Source organism: Podarcis liolepis, assembly GCF_965112155.1.
Source record: "Podarcis liolepis genome assembly, chromosome: 15".
NCBI classification, from domain to species: domain Eukaryota; kingdom Metazoa; phylum Chordata; class Lepidosauria; order Squamata; family Lacertidae; genus Podarcis; species Podarcis liolepis.
In genome coordinates this window covers 5,660,270-5,682,597 of record NC_139566.1, presented here as the reverse complement: position 1 = coordinate 5,682,597, position 22,328 = coordinate 5,660,270, and the positions used below count along the sequence as shown (strand labels likewise).

At 50.6% G+C, this 22,328-nt stretch overlaps 1 protein-coding gene across 3 annotated transcripts in view; it reads right to left on the bottom strand.

The window, feature by feature from the left end:
- Positions 1-7,942: 7,942 nt before the first annotated feature.
- Positions 7,943-22,328, bottom strand: part of OTUD7B (OTU deubiquitinase 7B) — a 51,481-nt gene continuing 37,095 nt past the window's right edge. For all 3 annotated transcript variants that reach the window (XM_083477023.1, XM_083477022.1, XM_083477021.1), the window contains exons 6-12: positions 21,777-21,904; positions 19,972-20,084; positions 16,908-17,035; positions 16,394-16,543; positions 15,654-15,768; positions 15,149-15,233; positions 7,943-14,188 (exon numbers count right to left, since the gene is read on the bottom strand). In XM_083477023.1, coding sequence (XP_083333149.1) covers positions 12,842-14,188; positions 15,149-15,233; positions 15,654-15,768; positions 16,394-16,543; positions 16,908-17,035; positions 19,972-20,084; positions 21,777-21,904 — 2,066 coding nt within the window. In that variant the 3' untranslated portion in view covers positions 7,943-12,841. The remainder of the gene's footprint in view (positions 14,189-15,148; positions 15,234-15,653; positions 15,769-16,393; positions 16,544-16,907; positions 17,036-19,971; positions 20,085-21,776; positions 21,905-22,328) is intronic.

Sequence of the window (22,328 nt, the reverse complement as noted above, 5' to 3'; positions counted from 1 at the left end):
ACTCATAGAGTTGGAAGAGACCCTGAGGATATCTATTCCAACCAAATATGCAGCTGTCCTGTATCAGGATTGAACCTGCAACACTGGCATTCTCATCATCATGCTGTAACTAGCTGAGCTATCCAGGAGAACTTGCGGAACTTGCGGAAATCTGGAGAACTTCAGGTTGTTTTTAAAAAGAAAAGAAACTGAGAGAATCTAAAATGGACAGATTTGCCCATCATGTTTGCTCAATGCCCCTATGAACCTAGGAATCTAAATAGACTGCCTTTGGAGCTGGAGGTTCCACAGGAGCAGAAGAAGAACCTGCTATATCAGGCCAGAGGGGGGGGGGGGCTCATCCTGTCCTCACAGTGGCCCAATGGGAAACACTTGAGCAGGATCCAAGCACACAATCCTTCTCTTTTACACCTTTGCCTGAGAGAAAGAGAATGAAATGTCCTTCTGAACTTCTTGTTTCCAGATTGCCTGACAGACCCTCATAAAAAGAAGCACCGTCTGGGTGAATCACCAGCTTCCCTTGCGGAAATTTGCTCTTTCTCCCTACCCTCTTAAAAGACAAATTTAGCTCCAAACCAGGGGAGAAAAAGACTGTGCTCTGCATTTCTATAATTTATTGCTTCTCCCGTCTCAGGGCCTCGGGGCGCCTTCTGTCATGCAGAAGACATTTTCAGAGGGCACATGAGGTGTGCCGTGAAAGTGGGTGAAAGCACTCCCTGCATGGGTTTTTTTTAATGGCCGGGGCAGGAATGAGGCGTTTCGGGAAGGAAAATAGCTGGGCTGCGGGTTCGAGTGCAATGAGGAGGAACAAAAGCAAAGGGGGGGGGTAAACCTTTCTACCAGAGCATTAGCAACTTAGGAACACAGCGGCATGAAAATGACACCTTTAACTGAGCCAGAGCAGTGGCCCACCGAGCTCAGTACTGGCTACACTGACCGGCAGCAGTTCTCTCAGCAAGGCCACTGAGCTGCAGGCCTTCAAAAGGAAGTGCGATCCTAGTCCTCATGGTTCTGAATAAAAGACATAGCTGTCAACTTACAGATTTGAAAATAAGGGGCCAGCAGCCTCAAAAATAAGGGATCAGCAGCCAAAATAAGGGACTTTCAGGGCACAGGTATGTTCAACTCCTGAGCCCCTCTGAGCCAAAGGCAGAAAGCCCAGCCGGCAGCCAAACGAAGCCTCAAGCGGTGGTTCCCACAGCGCAGCAACCCGGCAAAGGGGATGCAGCAAGGAAAACCACCGTCACCTCTCTGCTGGGAAGCGCTGAGCAAAGGCGAGTCCCCAGGCAACGCAGCCGATTTGATCAGCACAAGGCATGCAAGCTCCACCCCCCCAGTCGTTCTTAGACTCCTTATTGGGTGAGCAATGCAGCCAAGCAACACAGTTGGAGCCTCCCTCCTCCCTGGCTGGCAGGGAGGGAGGGAGAGGAGCGGCTTCCTTTGAAACCCGGGAAATTTAAGGGACATCATCAATAAGGGACAGCAGCAGGACACAGTGCGGGGATAAGGGACTTTCCCGCCAAATAAGGGACAGTTGACAGCTATGATAAAAGGGATGGTTTAAACATGGACCTGCATTGTACCGAGTCATAACACCTTTCTTCTTCTTCTTTGGTGATCCCTTGTAGCCGATTAAGATTGTCTTCCATAAACACAGTTTTAAGAGTGAGTCCGTAAGTGACTGTGGAGGCCAATTCTGGATCTACACGTCCTTCCACAGTGGAGACGTTGGTTTCCAGGCGGGAGTTGATCATGGCGAAGTTTTGCCAAGCGTGCCTTCCTCTTAGCACGTTTCTCCCTTTCGTCCTGAGTTCGAGTGTCTTCAAAACCCATGACACCTTTGGTAAAGGCTGTTCTCCAACTGGAGCGCTCGCAGGCCAGTGTTTCTCACTTGTTTATTCTGCATTTTTTTAAGATTCGCCAGACCACCTCAGGACTCGCCCAGCCCTAAAACTGACCGTGGCAAATGGATAGTAAGGAGAGCCCATTGGATCAGAGCGAAGGCCCATCGCCACCCAAGTCCTGTTTTCCACCATGGCCAATCAGGTGGCTCCAGGAAGTCTTCAGGTATGGCGTCAACTCCAGTTGCCCACTCTAGAGGACTGCAACGCCAGCGGCAAGTCCTGCTTTGCCCCCTGGCCTGGCTGTGAGATTTCCAGGCTCAGAGGCTGGTTCAGTGGAAGAAACTGGATCTCAGCGTTCCTCAACAACCAGAACAACTGGTTGATTCAGTCCCTCGGCCGGGAGGCAGAGAAGAGAAATGCAGAGCTTGGCTCCTATAAAGCATTGAGATGTCATCTGTTTGAAGAGGCAGGAAACACGGGGACAGAGAGTGCTGGGGTGGGGGTCGCCCCAGCCCTCAGAAAAGCCACTCGCCCGAAGCCAGAGGCTGGAAAACTTGGAGGTTTCAAGAGATTTTTTCAGCTGGGAAGGAATTTCTCGCCCTCAAAGGGAAAACAGCCCTTGTGTACATTTGGATGGGAGACAAATATATCTGGGGCAGGAGGAAGCTAAACATGTGGCTCCAATCAATGGCGAAACGTGGGTTACCCCCAAAATTAGCCACACGGGGAGCTGGAATTAAAGAGGCATCACTCACCCATTGATGGGTGACAGACGTTTATAGAATGAGGCAGAGTGGATAGAGAAAAGCTTTGGCCCTTCTCTTCTAACGTTAAGAACTCCTTGATGTTGGTTTTTGTGTTTTGTGTACAGTGGTGCCTCGGGTTACATACACTTCAGGTTACACACGCTTCAGGTTACAGACTTCGCTAACCCAGAAATAGTGCTTCAGGTTAAGAACTTTGCTTCAGGATGAGAACAGAAATCGTGCTCCGGTGGTGCGGCAGCAGCAGGAGGCCCCAGTAGTTAAAGTGGTGCTTCAGGTTAAGAACAGTTTCAGGTTAAGAACGGACCTCCGGAACGAATTAAGTACTTAACCTGAGGTACCACTGTATTGTTATTTTTCAATATTTTTTGTGCTGCTGTTGTTGTTGTTGTGTGGAAAATACTAATAAAATTTTTATATTTTTAAAAAAGAACTCCTTGACGCCCTACGAAGCTGAACGTTGAAGATTCAGGAAAGATAAAAGAAAGGACTTCTTTACGCAAAAGTAAAGGCGGCTTTGAAAGAGGGTTGGGAGCATTTGTGGAGGAGGGCGATCAATGGCTACCAGCCAGGATGCCTCTGCTCTGCCCTCCCCAGTCAGAGGCAGAAGTGTTTCTGAATCGCAGTTGCTGCAAACCGGAGGAAAGGATCTTGTGCTCAGATCCTGCCTGTGGGATTCCCACAACAGGGATCTGTTTGGCCACTGTGAGGACAGGATGCTGGACTAGATGGGCCATTGGCCTGATCCAGCAGGCTCATTTGATCTTCTACTAAAAAAGGTAAAGGGACTCCTGACCATTAGGTCCAGTTGTGGCCGACTCTGGGGTTGCGACGCTCATCTCGCTTTATTGGCCGAGGGAGCTGGCATACAGCTTCTGGGTCATGTGGCCAGCAGGACTAAGCCACTTCTGGCGAACCAGAGCAGCGCACGGAAACACCGTTTACCTTCCCTCCGGAGCGGTACCTATTTATCTACTTGCACTTTGACGTGCTTTCAAACTGCTAGGTTGGCAGGAGCAGGGACCGAGCAACGGGAGCTCACCCCGTCGCGGGGATTAGAACCGCTGACCTTCTGATCGGCAAGTCCTAGGCTCTGTGGTTTAATGGTCTTCTACTACTCCAAGTTAAATGCAGCCAGGCAAAATCCAGTGGCAAAGTGGAGCCTCCCCACTCAGAAGCAGTCTACCATCAAAGGCAGGGGACAGGCAGCAGGGGAGTGCCAGTGCCTTCTGTCCACGTTGGGTTGATGGCCATCTGCCAGGGATTCGTCAGCTGTGATTCCTCAATTACAGGGCTGGACTAGATGACCGCTGGCGTCCCTCCAAACCCTACAATTCTGTGATTATCTACCCTGTATTTTGTAAAGTTGTTTATCCACTATGCATTTGAGTGCCGCTTTAAGATGTCAACACCTAATTTTGAACGATGGAGCCTGAAATTTTGCACGATGGAGCCTGAAATCAAGGAACAGGTTTTCAGCTATTTAATTTTGGGGGGGATAAAATTGGATGCCATTTCGAATCAAGATGGCGGACTGAGCCTTTCAGAGCTGCACTGATTTCAAAACTGCAGGTTTGTTTGGGTTTCTTAGAACCTCCGATCCACGAGTACGAGTATGAGACAAGGCTGCTAGGAATCATCAGAGTCTTCCATCACCTTCTCTCTCCATCACAGGAATTAAAAGGACAAGCACACAGCCTAGATCTTGACCGAAAGGGCAACCTGTCATGAGAAATCACAGAGACTTTATGGGATTAAGGCCACGTAATTGGCTTGAAGCGGCCAAATGGTGCGAGCTTCACGTCTTCTGCGACAGGAAGGAGAAAGCCGATTGGGCAAACATCGCTGTTTGTGATGGGAAGTTAAAAGCGGAAGCCAGTGGTGTGTGTGTGTGTGAAATTGTTGTTGTGTTGTTTAGTCGTGTCCGACTCTTCATGACCCCATGGACCAGAGCACGCCAGGCACTTCTGTCTTCCACTGCCTCCCACAGTTTGGTCAAACTCATGCTGGTAGCTTCGAGAACACTGTCCCACCATCTCGTCCTCTGTCGTCCCCTTCTTTTTGTGCCCATCTTTCCCAACATCAGGGTCTTTTCCAGGGAGTCTTCTCTTCTCATGAGGTGGCCAAAGTCTTGGAGCCTCAGCTTCAGGATCTGTCCTTCCAGTGAGCACTCAGGGCTGACTTCCTTCAGAATGAATAGGTTTGATCTTCTTGCAGTCCATGGGACTCTCAAGAGTCTCCTCCAGCACCAGAATTTGAAAGCATCCATTCTTTGGCGAACAGCCTTCTTTGCGGTCCAGCTCTCACTTCCATACATCACTACTGGGAAAACCATAGATTTAACTATAAGGACCTTTGTTGTCAAGGTGATGTCTCTGCTTTTTAAGATGCTGTCTAGGTTTGTCATTGCTTTTCTCCCAAGAAGCAGGTGTCTTTTAATTTCGTGACTGCTGTCACCATCTGCCGTGATCATGGAGCCCAAGAAAGTAAAATCTCTCACTGCCTCCATTTCTTCCCCTTCTATTTGCCAGGAGGTGATGGGACCAGTGTGTGAAATACCAAATCGTATCTGTAAAGAGGCACCCTAATTTTGATCCAGAGACCCATCTCTGCTTGGGGAAGGGCGCTACACTTGCACAGGAGGGTAATAGAAGCAAAGCCGACCCTTTAAAATGTTCCCATCCTCCTTCAATTCCATCGCAAAATTGCAGGTTTGAAGGGACCCCAGGATCATCTAGCCCAACCCGCTACAACGAAGGAATCACAGCTCGAACCCCCAGAGAGACACTGCCAGTTAGTGAGAACTGTATTGAGCTGGATGAGGCCAGGGTGAGTAGGAAGACACCCCAATATTTGTGTGTCTAATTTGGAGAACACCAGGAAAGTGGGGGAGACACAAAAAGCCAAGGGTGTTTTCTTACCCTTGATGTGGGGTGAGGCCTCCCTGAAGAGGGGAACCAGCTCACATTGAGAGGCCTCTGCAATATGAACACAACAAAATGTTCCTTCCCATGTAACCAGAGCCCAGGGAAAAGCAAGCAACAGAAGACCTTGGCCTCCTGCAGACGCGTTTCAAGTCCCAGGCAGGTAACCAAAGATTGCATTTGTCTCTTGGTGTGGAAAAGCAGGGGACGAGATACAGGGGAAAAACCAGTGTGTGTGTTCAAATCAGAGGTGGGGAACCTGTGGCCTTCTCAACCTCTCCTCACTGGTCCCCCTTTGGACCCAGAGCAGTTTTTGCCTGGCTGGGAAAGTTTCCTGGAAGTCGGAAGATCCCTCTCTAGATACAGAGAGAGGGGTGTGTGTGTGTGTAGGAATCAGCTGAAAGTACAAGGGTAAAGTTTTATTAATTGCTTTATTTTTGTACGTGGCCCTCAGAAAGTTGTCTAGAAGGAAATGTGGTCCCTGACTGCGAGATCTTGCGAGGGCAGTATATAAATCAAATAATAATAGGTTAATAAAACAGTAATAAAAAGGTTCCTTTCATCTGCTTCAAACGGCTCAAATGGCTTGAAATTCCTGCCCCCTCTTTCTGTTTGGACCAATTGTGTTATCATAATCTGTGCAGGTCCAGCTCTGAAGCAGCAATCTCTTACCAAACCCTAGAGCAGCCTTTCTCAACCTTGGGCCCCCAGCTGTTGTTGGACTACAACTCCCATCATCCATAGCTAGCAGGACCAGTGGTCAGGGATGATGGGAGTTGTAGTCCATCAACATCTGGGGACCCAAGGCCAAGAAACACTGCCCTAGAGAATTTGAGCGGAGGCTTTGAAAAACACCAGTCTAATTCTTGCAGTGATGGGATTCCAAGATTCCTCTTGCTTTTAAGATGATTCAGATGTTCCGGCATCCGTCTCTGACCTTTAAAATATGTCCCAGGACTGGGTTTGGGCTCCCCCCACGCCCATCCAGATCCAAAAAGGCGTTTCCCAGCTCTCAAAAGCAGAAAGTGGAAAATTAGCAGCCACAGATGGGCAGATTGGATCGCTTTAATCTCGGACCATTTTAAAGCCTGCTGCATTGCTTCCTAAGTTCGGAGGAAGCCCTGACCCAACTAAAGGGAGTTGCAGCGAAGCCCTGCTGCAAACAAGGACCGCAGCTGGGTGGGTAGGACTCCTGCTTGGCATGTGGAAGGTCTCGGGTTCAATCCCCAGCCCCTCCAGGTCAGGATTGGGAAGATGAATTTCTGAAACCCTGAGAGCAGCTACTACTCAGTGTAGACGACCCTGAGATGCGGGACCCCTGTGCTAACTTAGTATAAGGTCCTGATCCGATGACCGGGCACCTGCTGTTTCTATGAAGGCAGGCCCTACCATTGGGCAGAATGAGCAGCTGTAAGCTTAGCAGGGGACACAGTACGAAGGATGCCCCCAAGCTGCCTACTGCCCTCTGGTGGAGGGGAAGACCCATCACAGTGTTCAGTCACCAGCCTGGCCAGGGAGTTTTCATACATTGAAGTGGGTGTGTGTGTGCACTCTCTTGACCTTTGGCCTCTGGTGGGAAAATATAGGTCAAAAGGTAGAGGTAAAGGACCCCTGGACGGCTAAGTCCAGTTAAAGGTGACTATGGGGTTGTGGTGCTCATCTCGCTTTCAGGCCGAGGGAGCCGGTGTTTGTCCACAGACAGCTTTCCGGGTTGTGTGGCCAGCAGGACTAAACCGCTCTGGCGCACGGAACACCGTGACGGAAACCAGAGCGCACGGAAACGCTGTTTACCTTCCCGCCAAAGTAGTACCTATTTATCTACTTACACTGGCGTGCTTTCAAACTGCTAGGTAGGCAGGAGCTGGGACAGAGTGCGGATTCGAACTGCCGGCCTTCTGATCAGCAAGCCCAGGAGGCTCAGTGGTTTAGACCACAGCGCCACCCGCATCCCCGTCACGGGGATTCGAACCGCCAACCTTCCGATCGGCAAGCCCAAGAGGCTCAGTGGTTTATACCACACCGCCACCTGCGTCCCTTTGGGAAAATATATTGGGGGGCTGTCCGAGGGCAGGCTCATTAAGAGGCTCCCTGCCATCTGCAAACCCCAAGGGCTGATTTCTATGCTGAGTGCTTGAATGCAATGCAGGGGGTCAGACTAGATGACTCTAATGGGCCCTTCCAACTCTATGATTCTTTCTGTGCCCCGGAGACTCCTCTGGTGCACACCAGCGTCCCTCCCTATGAGTCACCGAGCTGATTCACAACATATTAAAAACAAGCCAAGCAGAAATTATACACTGTTTTAAGTGAGACCGGACAGCGAGTGACCCCTAGTGTTCAGTAAAGGCACTGCAGGAGCAAAGTAAATAAAAAGTTACCCACACTGATACAAGTTTAAATAAAGTTGCGGTTTCTTTAAAAATAGTTTTTTTTTATTGTCAACAACAACGGGAGAATTAATTCAGGTCACTTCTCGGACAACTAGCAGGAAAAATAAAACCCATAAAAGAGAAACCTTTCTATGGAGACTCTACAAGCTGGTTAAAGTTATACCCTGGACTTTTTTTCTTAATTAATCCCTTGGAACAACAACAAAAACAAACAAACTCCACAGTCATTCTATCTCCCCCTCCCCTCCAGGAAAAAAAAGCAAATTGAAAGAAACTGAGACAGAACCTTAAGAGTTAATGAGCTCGCATAGAATAAACGAAACTAAAAACCGTTGTCCAATGAGGCTCTTTTTTTTTGCTGTGCAAAATGTATTGTTGTGCATATTTCTATATATATATATATATATTTATATATTTTTTTCAAACTTTTATGCCTCTAGAGCAATGACAGTACTTGGGTTCATTCCAACCGCTTTAACCTATTTGGGGAGGGGAGGCGGAAAGGGAAGGACAGTCCAGTGGATGTCCTAGTATAAGAAATGTCAAAAGCCAGAGCTTGGGGTTCACCCCATTTCCTTCCTTTGCACAAGAAAGCGTGCAAAACTGTGTTTTTGTTTTAATTTCCAACCCCAATCCTCCCACCCCCCCCAAAACCCAGTGGGAAACGTGTGGCCAAGGTGTGGCAGAACCACTCCTGTCCACCAGAGGGGGCTGGACCACAATCAGACATACCATTCTTCTCGCGCTCCTTACAAACATACACAGACACAAACCCCTAACCTCACCTTTCTACAAAAAAATGTATGTTTCTGAAATGAAAAGGTGCTTGGAAATTCAGACTGCTTAACTCTCCCTCTTGCAACCTAGACTTTTCTAAAAAGTAAAAAGGGGGGTGGAGTGTACCATAAAACATTTTCATTGTAGTTTTCAGCTGCCTACGGAATGGGTTTTTAGGGGGGGGAAACAAAAAACAGAAGGGGTTTGCATCAGTTCAATAAATAAGTCGTCTCTTTTAAAATATTCCCTTTTAAGGAATGAAGAATGAGGTTGGGGTGGGAAGAGATGTTCGCCATAAAGGAAACAAGGTGGAATATTAGAAAAATTTGATTTATTTTTTTAAAAACTAAAGCCAGCCAGACACAGCTACACTGATTCAGAGTCCCCCCGAGTATATGAAAGTTAATTAATTAGAATTCATCGTGACGTCATTAAGGCGGGAAAGGCTTTGGAATTTGGGCGTTCGTTTGCACTCTGGTGTATGCAGAACAAAAAATACTTTTTTTTTTTTAGAAAAAGCAAACTCAAAAATGTTTCAAGTTTATTTCTCCCCTTGATTTTTTAAAAAGTACTACAACCTAATTGCAGAAATAATAATATTACTAATGAAATAAGACCAGACACAAGAGACCAGTGACTAACCATTGAGGCGAGATCTCAAGAAATTATAATTTGTGAGTTAGAGGGGGGGAAGGGCTATAAGTCACTTGTTAGCCCTACACAGAGTAGACCCCTAGAAATTCATCCGTGTCGACTAGTTTAGGTCCATTAATTTCAAGAGGGTCTGAGCAAGGATTTGGGTGAGCGCCAACCATGCTGTCCTAACGCAAAGAGAAAATGAATGGACATTACCCTAACTTTGGCCTTAAGATACTGTAGCAGATGGGAAACATGGGTTACTACTTAAAGCAAAAAATTACTTTTTGGGTGGTTTTTTCCCCCAAATGACTGCAAAACCTTCCACGAGCCAATCTTCCAACCTCGCCATTCCCCTTTTTCAGACTACATACATACACGTATCCACCTTTAACGGCCTGATTCATTCAGAAGGTTTTTCGTTTTAAATACAGATCAAACTTTGCAAAAAACAACCACCACAACCCTCAGTGAATGCTTCCGCTGGCCAACCCCAAAGCACTCAAAGGTGGGCAGAAAGATGACAATGGATACAACCGTTTCATCCAAAAGCCCCAGGAAAATATGCTTGGGCAGGCAGAGGCCAACTCGGCCCTCCAGATGTTTTGGGACTACAACTCCCATCATCCGTAGCTATCAGGACCAGTGGTCAGGGATGATGGGAGTTGTAGTCCCAAAACAGCTGGAGGGCCAAGTTTGCCTATGCCTGTACTTGGGAGATATTTTACGGGGTGGAAAAGAACATGTACACACACACACACACACAGCCCACACGTGTCACAAGCAAAGAAAATTTGGCTACTTCCCAGCTAGGCAGCGATGCCTTTCATTTTAACTATGTGCGTTATGGAGCTGTGAGCACAACTCAAGACGGCGTTCCTTCAAAGGGTTTCTTGTCGTTTAGCAAAGGATGCTTCAGGCATCGAAAATTACCTGGGGTGCTCTCTCTCTCTCCAGGTGTTTCCACTGAAGAGGCCCTGGCTTGCCACCCACGCCCTAGGCAGGCTAGACCCGCCAGGAACAAGCAACCAAATTGTTTACCCCCTGAAATAAAGGGAGGAGGAATGTCTGCGGCCCTCGACTACCGTCAGCTGGCACGGCCAAGGGCCAGAGGGTTATGCTGGCTGGAGGGACGAAGGCTCTTCATCCATCTCCTGACCCTGGAGTGATATCTCTTGGCCTTGCAGGTGCCGCTGAACTACGAATCCCATCACCACCCCTGATGGGAGTTGTAGTTCGGCCATGTCCAGAAAGCCAAAGGCTCCTCATTTTTGCACAGGCCTTTGCCTCTTCCATCGGAGTGGAGAACTGCAGACAGGGAGTCCCGCGCCCCAATAATTCACCTGCTATTGCCCCCCACTCCAGTCTTCTGCTAGCTCCACGCAGCCACCCCTGACCGGGGAAAAATACCCCATCCGCTCTGAAATCCGTGAAGATTTGAAATTGCCGGTGGACACCACCGTAGCGAAGGGGACGGGTAGGGCAGAGCCCCCGTCCCACATGGGGTGGGAAGACGACTCTCCCCGCAAAATCCCACTTCCCTTCCATACGAGGCAGCCGAGCCCTCGACAGGCTGAGCCCGGCAGTCTATATGGGCAACTTCGTTCTTTTCACCCCATCCTCTAAACGAAGCCATGAAGACAACCACCCCTTTCTCCACGCCGTCCCTATTAAGGCAGCACAAAGGAGCTAAAACAACTAACCCAAGTTTTGTTTTGTCTTTTGCCCAGTCGTTTCGATTTTTTAAGTACACTTGCATTATCCCTCTTGGTCCTACCCTGGCAGCTTTGGAGTGGAAAAAGAATTGCATAGTTTCGGAGACTCGTCAGCGAGTCAGATGTACCTCCCCACCGGACCCTGGATCTTGCCCACTTTACGGCCCCCGGTTCTTCGCTTTTCACGGGCTCCCGCTCAAACCCGTGTCAGGCGAAGGTTTCCAAGGCCGTTCCCTACCCTGGGGAAATAAACATTCGCATTGCAGCAGCGACGGTAGGTGTAGCGGGGGGAAGGAATTTTCTAAAAACGCCATAGATTTACAGGGGCTTGGGGGGGAGGGCAGGATTTCTGGGAAAACGGGGGGTCATTTCCCTCCCCCGCCCCCCAAAACGAGAAAAATATAGTGTATAGTTAGTTTTCTGTTTTTTACATCCCTCCCGCCCGCTACCCGCCCCTCCCCTCTAACACAAATGTAGAGCCCTGTTAAAAATATATATCTATAATTCTTTAGTATTTTTACTCATCATTCCCACAGTCAAAGTATCGGCTCGGCAAAAGAGAGCCAGATTATTTCTACTCAGCAGAACAGAGGTAGTCTAGGAGAAAAACAAAACGAAAGAAAACAAAATAGCTCGTGCGGGAAGGGAGTGATTCTCTGCAGGTAAGAGAATTTGTACACACACGTGTAACCGGCGTTGCAGAGGGGCCGTGGAAATCGAACCACAGTGATGCCCACATAACTCTCTTTTGCCCCATCTCCCCCGGTTTTCAAGTTGTTTGCAGAGGTTTATTGCTCTTAACAAAGTCCCCACCAATTCAAGTTCTGGTTTCTATTCCCACCCCACTCCCCCAAAGTAGGTATGACCATCTAAAGAACAGGCTTGGGTTTTGTTTTTTTGCTTTTTTGCACAGTAAAAAACTCTCTCTCAATCACACACACACACACTCAGTATTGCGACTTGATGGTTCCCTCCCTTCGCCCACCCCACCCGCAGCTCCCTACAAGAGAGGGTCCTTTTTTTGTTTGTTTGTTTTAATAAAAAATATATCTTTTTAAAAAGAATATCTCAAGCCCAACTCATCTAAAAAGGCTTCGAAGCTAGCTGCGACAGACCGGAGAGGATTGCGGGAAGGAGAGGGGCAGAATCTGGACACGGCGGAGGTTAACAGGAGTGTTGAGACTCAAGAGAAAGGGGGAAAGGTCCTTTTCCCGACTTAAAAAAAAAGCCATGTTTTAAGGGGTGGGAGAAAAACCTAAAAATGTTTAAATAAAAAAATCAAAAAAGCTGGTTAATATTACTTAATAAAAAGAGGAAAAAAAGATTTCAAACTTGGGGGGGGAAATGTAGGGATGGCGGGTTTAATCCCTTTGAAATGAAAAAAGGAAAATCACGTTGGGGGCAGATAGAGAGAAAGCCCCCCCCCTTTCAAAACCATGTATGTTTTACCCTTGGAATTCAAAGCTTTGGTCTAGAAGATCTGTTCGGTTTGACGGCTTCCGACCTGCAAAACTCAAACCTTCCCGATTCCTCCAACCCTTTGCCAATCCCACCTGCTCTCCAACAGCATTCGCTGCCCTCTCTCCACGCTCCCCCCCCCGGAAGCGAGGGGGGGTCTCGCCTTCCGCCCCACGCCCCCCACCAGCAGCTTGCCGCCCCCTCTGACACCGGCCAGCCCTTCTCCTCGACGAGGCGGGGAGGGAGGGGCGCGAGGGGAAGGGAGGACGCGTTATTGCATTGCCCACGGATCGCGTGGGTCTGGGGGGGCCAGGAAGTCCGGTGCCCGGCCCTTCAGAACCTGTGTATCAAGGCCTCCCTCTCCCTTTCCTTGCGCTTCAGCTCCTCCTTGTAGCAGCAGGAGCAGTAGTTCCCGGTCTCCGGGTGCCCGTAAAAGCTGCAGTTCGGCTGTTTGCATTTCGTCTGCTGGAGGTTGTAGAGCAGCCGGGCTTTGCTGCGCTCGCCGCCTTTGGGAGAGCAGCCGCCCGCCTCCGTGTACTCCCGGAAGCCGTTGGTGGGCAGGCCCGGGCAGGGAGAGGGGTCGCAGTCTGCCCCCACGTAGCCGGGGGGCGTGTCCGTCTCGGTGGGAGAGAAGCGCCCGCCCAGGTGGGAAGGGCTGGTCTGGTACGGGTGAGGGCGGCCCGGCGGGCAGTGCCTGGGCAAGGTGGCATAGGGCGGCAAGGGGCTGCAGGGTCCGCCGGCAAGCTGCCTCCGGCTCTCTTGGTAGCTGGGCGGGTGGGAGCCCTCCACGCCGCCCGTCATGGAGGGGCGAGGGATGGTGAAGACCCCTGAGTAGCTGGAGGGGAAGCCGGCCATCTTAGCCCCCACAGCGGCCAGGTCGGGGCTCTGGAGCCCATACGGAGGGAGCCCCGGAGGGTACGCTGTGCCCAGCAAGCCCTCCTCGCCTTTGAGGGGGTTGCCGTCCGAGTCCGGCCTCTTGGCCACCGCCCCGCCGCTGCCCAGCGCCGCGGCCGCCTTCCTCTCCGCCTCCTTCTGCTTCTGCTCTGCCGAAAAGCGCTCCTCGGCATCTGAGAGGTACCGCTGGATCATCTCCTCCTGGAACGGGTGCCGGTGGCTGGTCTTGAGCTGCCCGGCGAAGATGAACTTCCGCTCCCCTTGCATGGCGGCCCGCAGGATGCTCAAACTCAGCCGGACGTCGCTGCTGTACTTGCAGCCGTCCGGCGGCTTCTCGGCGGCCGCCTTGCCCACGCAGGGCTTCTCTGGCGGAGTGGCCGAGTCGCTGGACAGCGCCTCGTCCTTGCTGCCCTTCCTCACCTTGACAGAGCCCTTCTTCTTCTTCTTCTCCAGGGTCTCGCCCCCTTGCCCGTTGCTGATGCCCCCCTTGACCGTCCGGCTGTGCATCAGGCCCCCCATGTTCTTCTTCAGCTTGCTGCCCAGCGTCTTGCCAAAGCTGCCGAGCTTGTTGGCCACCGAATCAGCCCGCTTCTTCTCCTTGTCCTTCTCCCGCTCCTTCTTGGTCTTCTCCTTCTCCTTGTCCTTGCTGCTGCTGCTCTTGCTGCCTCCACTGTTGCTGGCAGAGCTGCTGCAGACGGACTCCTTGTCCGAGTCGCCCGAGTCGGCCGCCGACCGGGCATCGTCCCCCGCGGAAGCGGTTGGCGACTCAGGCTGCGCGAGAGGCGCCTGGGGAAAGTGGGGCAGGGGGGAGAGAGAGAGAGAGAGAGAGAGAGAGAGAGAGAGAGAGAGAGAGGTAAACGGAGTTAGCAAGGGTCTGCTTCGCCCTCTTTTGGGGGGTGGTCTTCTGTTAGCCCTTGGTGACCCGGAAACTACAACTAATCCAGTACGCGGCAGCCAGACTGGTGACTGGGAGCGGCCGCCGGGGCCGTATAACACCGGTCTTGAAAGACCTACATTGGCTCCCAGTACAGTGGTGCCTCGCAAGACGAAATTAATTCGTTCTGCGAGTCTTTTCGTCTTGCAATGTTTTTCGTCTTGCGAAGCACGGTCCATCGCAACTGCACCTCTTCAAGCGGCTTTGCGAAGCAAGCCCATAGGGAAATTCATCTAGCAAAGCAATGCAAAAACCAAAAAACCCTTTCGTCTTGCGAGGCATTCGTCTTGTGGGGCACCACTGTACATTTCCGAGCACAATTCAAAGTGTTGGTGCTGACCTTTAAAGCCCTAAACAGCCTCAGTCCAGTATATCTGAAGGAGCGTCTCCACCCCCATTGTTCTACCCGGACACTGAGCTCCAGCTCCGAGGGCCTTCTGGCGGTTCCCTCACTGCGAGAAGCCAAGTTACAAGGATCCAGGCAGAGGGCCTTCTCGGTGGTGGCACCTGCCCTGTGGAACGCCCTCCCACCAGATGTCAAAGAGAACAACAACTACCAGACTTTTAGAAGACATCTGAAGGCAGCCCTCTTTAGGGAAGCTTTTAATGTTTGATGTATTACATTATTTTAATATTTTTTTGGAAGCCGCCCAGAGTGGCTGGTGAAGCCCAGCCAGATGGGCGGGGTATAAATAATAAAATTATTATTATTATTATTATTATTATTAGCGTTCCCTCCACGCCAGAGCAGAACAGGAATCGGTTTATAGGACACCTGCCCTCCCCGGAAACTGGAAGGAGGTTTCCCTTACCTGCATTTCGCAAGGCAACGTGATCCACTTTACATTCATGTAGCTGTGCAGTAGGTGCAGCTTGGCTTCCAGCGAGAGCGTCACACTAAACGAAAACAACGGGGGGAAGACGCAAGGCAGAGTCAAAAGTCAGAGTTGGAAGACTCCCTGTAGGATCTCTTAAACACTTCCAAGTACCTGACTTTCTCCCACAAGTTGAAACCATGGCGCTCAGAAACCATTAAACAGGAGACGTTCCAGGCCGGAGGTAAATTCCAGATTCCAAGATGGCCGTCTCTCCTTCCTCAAAAAGGCAGCCACTCTCCACGCCTGCCACCGCCCTCCCCTCCACCGATCAATCCTCCTCCTCATCCCACCCAGCCCAAGCTCACCCCTTAAGAACGTAGGCCCTGCTGGATGAGACCCTGGATGAGACCACGCCTTCCCCAGACGGTGTTGTCTGAGTCCTTCCGACCTCCCGAGCGGCTCCCCTTTGCTGTCCCCAGACCGACCCCTTCCCACTCACCTGGCCAACCGGACATTGTCGTTGTCGTCCTTACCCCACTCCCAGTCTTTCCCGGGGTCCACAGCAAAGTGCACTGGGAGCAGCTTGTGCTCGGAGTCAGTGAGCGGGATCACAGCTGTGGAGGAAAAAAGGAACAGCTCTTTCAGAGGCCGGGAAAGGCAAGAGCCGGGAGGCTGCAGGAAAGCAAAGGCGAGAGGCAGCCAGGCAAAGGCTGAGAAGCTCGCCCCTTTCAGAAGCAGACCCAGCACCATCCAGCTCGAGGGAGACTCGGGTTCAGAAGGAGGTTGGCAGGGGCTGGGATGGAGCTACTGACTCGGTTGAGGTTGTGCTTTTGGGACTGTGTGGGTCCCCAGATGTTGCTGGACTACAACTCCCATCATTCCTAGCCAGCATGACCAGTGGTCAGGGATGATGGGAGTTGTAGTCCAACAACATCTGGGAACTGCTGGTTTAGAGGAAAGGAAGGTAGGAGGCAACATGATAGGAGTTGCTAAAATAACTTGCTGGAGAAGTGATTTCCTCTCACTCTCATCAAACTTGAGACTTGATGGCAAATGGTGGCCATCTTCCTGTGGCAGTGAGTTCCACAGCTTAACTCTGTGCTGCGTGGGAAAATCTCTCAACATTCAGCTTCACTGGATGTCCACGACTTCCACTGTTGTGCAAGAGGGAGGGAGACTTTTATCCTTCTGCTTTCTCAGCCAGGCATAAGCTTAGAAGCGCTGCCCCTCTGCACGTACCTTGTTCCTTGGGAGGTTCTTTCTGCTCCATGGATACCAGGGCAGAGAAGTGGGCCTGGTCGTAGGCTAGGACCAGGGGAGAGCGGTGGCACTTGTTGGCGGGGACTTCCAAGGGCAGATAAATGCCGCCAAAGGGGATGGGAGCGAATGCTAAAAGAGAGAGAGAGAAGTGAGAAGGAACTGAGCACCCTGCTCATGATACAGAAATACCCCTCAGTTGTGGGCTGCAAGAGTTAACTTTCAATCCACTGCAACGCTGGCGGGAACTCAAAGCAACCCTTGGCAGCAGCGTCTGCCCGATGCCCCTCTGCACGAGTGCCTGCTCTGGGCCTTGCCTCCTTCCAAGAAGTCCTTCATTAGGGATTGTACGGGACGCAACTGGAGCCGTCCCCTCATTCCCGATCTGGTTTGACCCCCACCCCTGTGGAAGAAGTTGCCCGCCGCCCAGCCTCCCTCTTCAGTGGATGGAGGAGACGTCTGCCCTCTGGGTTTGCTCCGCAGCCACTGCTCCTACCTTCCCCTCCAGAGTCTCGCAGCATGGTGTCTGCCACCACCACGATGGGCCTCTTGAGCACGTGGGCCAGGACAAAGACGTGGAACTCTTCCAGGCTCTCGTACACAGGCTCCTCGGAGCCTTCCACGCTGTGGGGTAGCGGGGGAGAAAAGGGGAGAGCTGTCAGACGTTTTGACTCGGGAGTGTTTGGCCGCACCCATAAATGCAAACAGTTTCAGCCGGGGGAAATGGGGAGCGAAGACCAGAAAGGGAGCAGCACGGATTGGAGAGCCTCAGCCACTGGCATGGCCAACAGCCAGGGGAAATGATGAGAGTTGGACCACAGGGACGCCTGAGAGGCCACAGGCACCCTCAACCTCTACTCTAAACTAGCAGCCTCCGAAGCGCTGTTCTGCTCATTAACTTATTTATGTGATAAAATTTATACAGCGCTTGATTGTTGCAGACCTCAAAGCGGTTTACAGTAGTACCCCGCAAGACGAACGCCTCGAAAGACGAAAAACTCGCTAGACGAAGGAGTTTTTCGTTTTCTTAGCCGCTTCGCAAGACGCATTTCCCTATTGGCTTGCTTCGCAAAACGAAGCTTGCCCCGCAAGCTCCAGGGATAGCGGGGAAGCGCAGCGCGCCTTCCCCTCTGTCCCAGGACCCCTTTTGAACCAAGGGGCGGCAACGGGGAGAAGCGATTCTCCCCGCTGCCCCTTCCCTTGCTTTAAAACAGGTCCGGGGACAGAGGGGAAGGCGCGTGCGCCTTCCCCTCTGTCCCCGGAGATTGTGGGGCAGGCAACGGGGAGAAGCAATCTTCTCCCCGCCGCCCCTTGCTTTAAACAGGTCTGGGGACAGAGGGGAAGGCGCGCGGTGCTTCCCCTCTGTCCCCGGATGGTCTCCATAGGAACGCATTGATTGATTTTCAATGCATTCCTATGGGAAACCGTGCTTCGCAAAACGAAAAACTCGCAAGAAGAAAAAACTTGCGGAACGAATTAATTTCATCTTGCGAGGCACCACTGTATAAAAAAGGAATAAAGCAAAATGATCGCTAAGAACAATTAAAAACAACAATTTAAGACTTTTGAAAAGTTTAAATTGTTATTGCAGAGCAGATGAAGACTCACATCCGTTTTCTGAACACCTGAGCAGGCTTGTCTAAAGAAAAATGTTCTCGGCAGATGCTGAAAAGTGTACAGTGAAGAAACCTGCCTGATATCAACAGGCAGGGAGTTCCCAAGTGTAGGCGATCAGATTTTAGAGACCCGATGCCAGACCAACGCATTTCAAACATCCTGTTTAGAGCCGTGTTCCGCAAAGTTGGATCTCCAGCTGTTGTTGGACTCCAACCCCCATCATCCCTGCCCAGTGGTCCTGCTAGCTAGGGATGATGGGAGTTGTAGTCCAACAACTGGAGACCTAAGTGTGAGAAACACTGATGTAGAGTTTGCCTCCACTGCTGTCCAGCCTGTATGGCTGTAAACCATGGACATGAGGAAGCAGGTGGACTTCCAGATGTTGTTGCCGGACTCCGACTCCCATCATCCTCCCCAACCTGAGCTGCGCAGGGTTCTCAAAAGGTCATCACCCTCACTATGGTTGTCAGTCGAGTTCCCACTGTCAGTTTGCATTTCTTTTTCCCCACTGCTGGGACTGGATTTCTTATGGACAGTTCCCATCTTGAATGTATTGGATTTGTGACCATTAAGCTCATTTGCCTTCAGTAGCAGTAATGCTCTGCTGAATGAAATACAATTGCCTCTGACCTATTTGGGGGGAGGGGATCCTGCAATGTGTTTTCAGTTTCTACTCTGCTAACTATACGTTGGAATCTAATCTGGATCATTATTGAGAAGGATTTCATGGCATCCACTCCCACTTGGATGTGGCTCATGCAAGACAGACATATTCTTGCTCTAGCAGGGGAGTGCAGCTACTGTATACCCTTGACCGAAGAACGGTACACTCCTTCTATCTGGGAGGGTCGTACTCTTCCACCAAGCACGCAGCTTCGGGAGGGACGCACATGGAGCGGTGAGGGAAGAGGGGGACACCCGCCTAGCCAGCCAGAACAGCCGAATCAACCCTGGCGATCAATGGGGTGACAGATGTTGCAGCCAGATCGCCCTCACATCCATTCCTGCTCGGAATTTAATCTCAATTATTTACAATTTTTGTTTAATCCGCAAGAAAGAAGGGCTTTTTTGCTGGCTAGGTTCAATTCTAATCCTTCTAACCTCCTTTGGGGTGGGTTTGCGGGTTTGGCAGAAGATAGGATCTGCCCATGCGATGCCCACCTGGTGGAAACACCAGCTTACATGGCCCTTAAATGCAAAATATATGATGATCTCCACCGACAGTTTCTAGACCATCTATGTAGTCCAACATGGAAACCAGCGACAGAGGTCATGCGCTTCTTATTACAAGGGAGAGACCAGGAGCTCACCAAGACAGTAGCTAAGTTCCTCTATTTGATTTTTTTGTTTCCAAAGTATGCTACAGGATCCTGCCCTTGCTGGAAACCCACAGAGATTAGGCGGATTGCTCGCCTCTTCTGCCCTTTGGCAGGTGACTGTGCCGTTGGGGTGGTGACGAGATCGCACTGGCCTATCTATTTTAAATGTATTCTGAATGTTCTTATGGTAAAGGTAAAGGAACCCCTGAGCATTAGGTCCAGTCGTGACTGACTCTGGGGTTGCGGTGCTCATCTCGCTTTACTGGCCAAGGGAGCCGGCGTACAACTTCCGGGTCATGTGGCGAGCATGACTAAGCCGCTTCTAACGAACACCGTTTACCTTCCTGCTGGAGCGGTACCTATTTATCTACTTGCACTTTGACGTGCTTTCGAACTGCTAGGTTGGCAGGAGCAGGGACCGAGCAACGGGAGCTCACCCCGTCCTAGGCTCTGTGGTTCAACCCGCAGCACCACCTGCTTATGTGATGCCAATAAAGGTTACTTGGCTTGACATTCCTGCTCCTGCATTATGGACGACCTGAAGTTTCTGGGGAGCCTTCAAGGGCAGAGCCCAGTGTAACAATCTTTGGTGTGATCTGTGGGGAGCAGGGAAATACCACTCACCCTCCGCAGCTCCCTCCATTTGTGCCGTAGTGCATGCGTGGCTCGCTGGATGCCAGCTTGATCAGCTCGTTCCACTCCTTTTGCCATTCCTCTTCTGTGTAAACGAGGCCGGACTAAGGTGGTGGGAAGACGAAAGGGAAGAGAGGGAAAACAAATATGTAAATTGAGGCTTCTCTCCACACTGCAATGATACTTTCAATAAGTTTGCAGGACATAGGGCGCTCCTGGAGGTTAACCGTCCAGGGCTTCTTGAATGCACAGAGAGGATCCGGTGCTAAAACTAGCCTGGTGTGGACATGACCGGCGCTTGGAAAACATGGTGCAACTTAGGTTAGCTTTCATTGGCGAGGCTACCGTCACGTATGCCTGGCCACAAAACTGGTAAGAGCCAGTTAAGGGGGAATGTTAAGCGTTAAAAACCAGGTGAGGTACAAGGAGGACTCTGCACATCCAGTAAAAAATAATAATACAGTGGTACCTCAGGTTACATACGCTTCAGGTTACAGACTCCGCTAACCCAGATATAGTGCTTCAGGTTAAGAACTTTGCTTCAGGATGAGAACAGAAATCGGGCTCTGGCGGTGCGGCGGCAGCAGGAGGCCCCATTAGCTAAAGTGGTGCTTCAGGTTAAGAACAGTTTCAGGTTAAGAATGGACCTCCGGAATGAATTAAGTACTTAACCCGAGGTACCACTGTAATGGGTTGAGTAAGTGTTTCAAGAGTCCCATGGACGGCAAGAAGATCATAGAATCATAGAGTTGGAAGAGACCACAAGGGCCATCGAGTCCAATCCCCTGCCAAGCAGGAAACACCATCAGAGCACTCCTGACATATGGTTGTCAAGCCTCTGCTTAAAGACCTCCAAAGAAGGAGACTCTCCATTCTGAAGGAAATCAGCCCTGAGTGCTCACTGGAAGGACAGATCCTGAAGCTGAGGCTCCAATACCTTGGTCACCTCATGAGAAGAGAAGACTCCCTGAAAAAGACCCTGATGTTGGGAAAGATGGAGGGCACAAGGAGAAAGGGACGACAGAGGACGAGGTGGTGGGACAGTGTTCTCAAAGCTACCAACATGAGTTTCACCAAACTGCGGGAGGCAGTGGAAGACAGGAGTGCCTGGCGTGCTCTGGTCCAGGGGGTCACAAAGCGTCCGACACGACTAAACAACAACAACAAATGGTTTCAAAGGACTGTGTTTGGGTGAGATATGGTGGGGTGACGGGGTGGCAAGTGGTGGTTGGGGGAGAGAAAGCAGCTCAGATGACGTGCATTTTGCCTGTGTAGTGTGTGTTATAATGGAAATGCAGTCGTACCTTGTATCCAGAACGCCACAAACCCAGAAGTGAGTGTTTCGGTTTGCAAACGTTCTATGGAGCCCGAATGTCTGATTTTGCTTCCGATTGGCTGCAGGAGCTTCCTGCAGCCAATCGGAAGCCACGCCTTGGTTTCCGAACGTTTTGGAAGTCGAACGGACTTCCGGAACGGATTCCGTTCGGCTTCCGAGGTACAACTGTACTCTTGCAGACTCTCTGGACTCTGTCCTGTAACGTGTTGCTGAATAGAGTCTGGCCGACTGGAGATTCGATGCAAACCTCTGTCCTGAACCACCCCCAGGGAAATTTCTCCCACAATAAGGAAGTCACCAGAAACCCCAACATAAAAAACCGCTTGGGATTTGTGGGCATCCCTATGTTCCAAGGCATAGGAAAGGGATCCTGGGCTGAGCCTCAGCCCCAAGGAATGCCGGGTGCCAGTGGAGGCTGGTCGTAAGGAAACCACAAGGGCCCTGCAGGATCACGTCTCACCTCTTTGTTCTGCTGCGTCTGCTGCCACCTCCATCGCCGCTTGAGGGCCTCCCTTTCCACCCCTTTGTCCATGAGGGCGTAGAGGGCTTTGCGGAGCATCAGATCTCGGTCGTGAAAACCCCACATGCCTATAGGGAGGAAAAATAGATTTTTAAAAAACCAAACAAGTGGTACTTAAGCCTTCTATTCATTAATTCCACCCACCCCTTGCCTTCCATGAGGATAAATACCCCCCCCAAAAAAAAAAAGCATTACGGAACAATAATGCTGGAAATGTTTAATGCAACTATTCTTTACCTGGAATTTTAATATTTTAGCCCACATGCAACGGCACTCATTCCACCTGCCTATTTCATAGTTTTGTTTGCCATCTTTTATAATTTTCATCTGTTGCTATAATTGTTCTCTCCGTTTCATATGCGTTATAAGATTGGGGGGGGGAATCTTTTACCCTCCAAAATTGCGGAAAATGTTAGCTGTCAATCATAATGCTCTCTTTTGAAAATATGTAGGTTTATATTTATTCATTGTCCCCCCCCCAAAAAAAAGGAT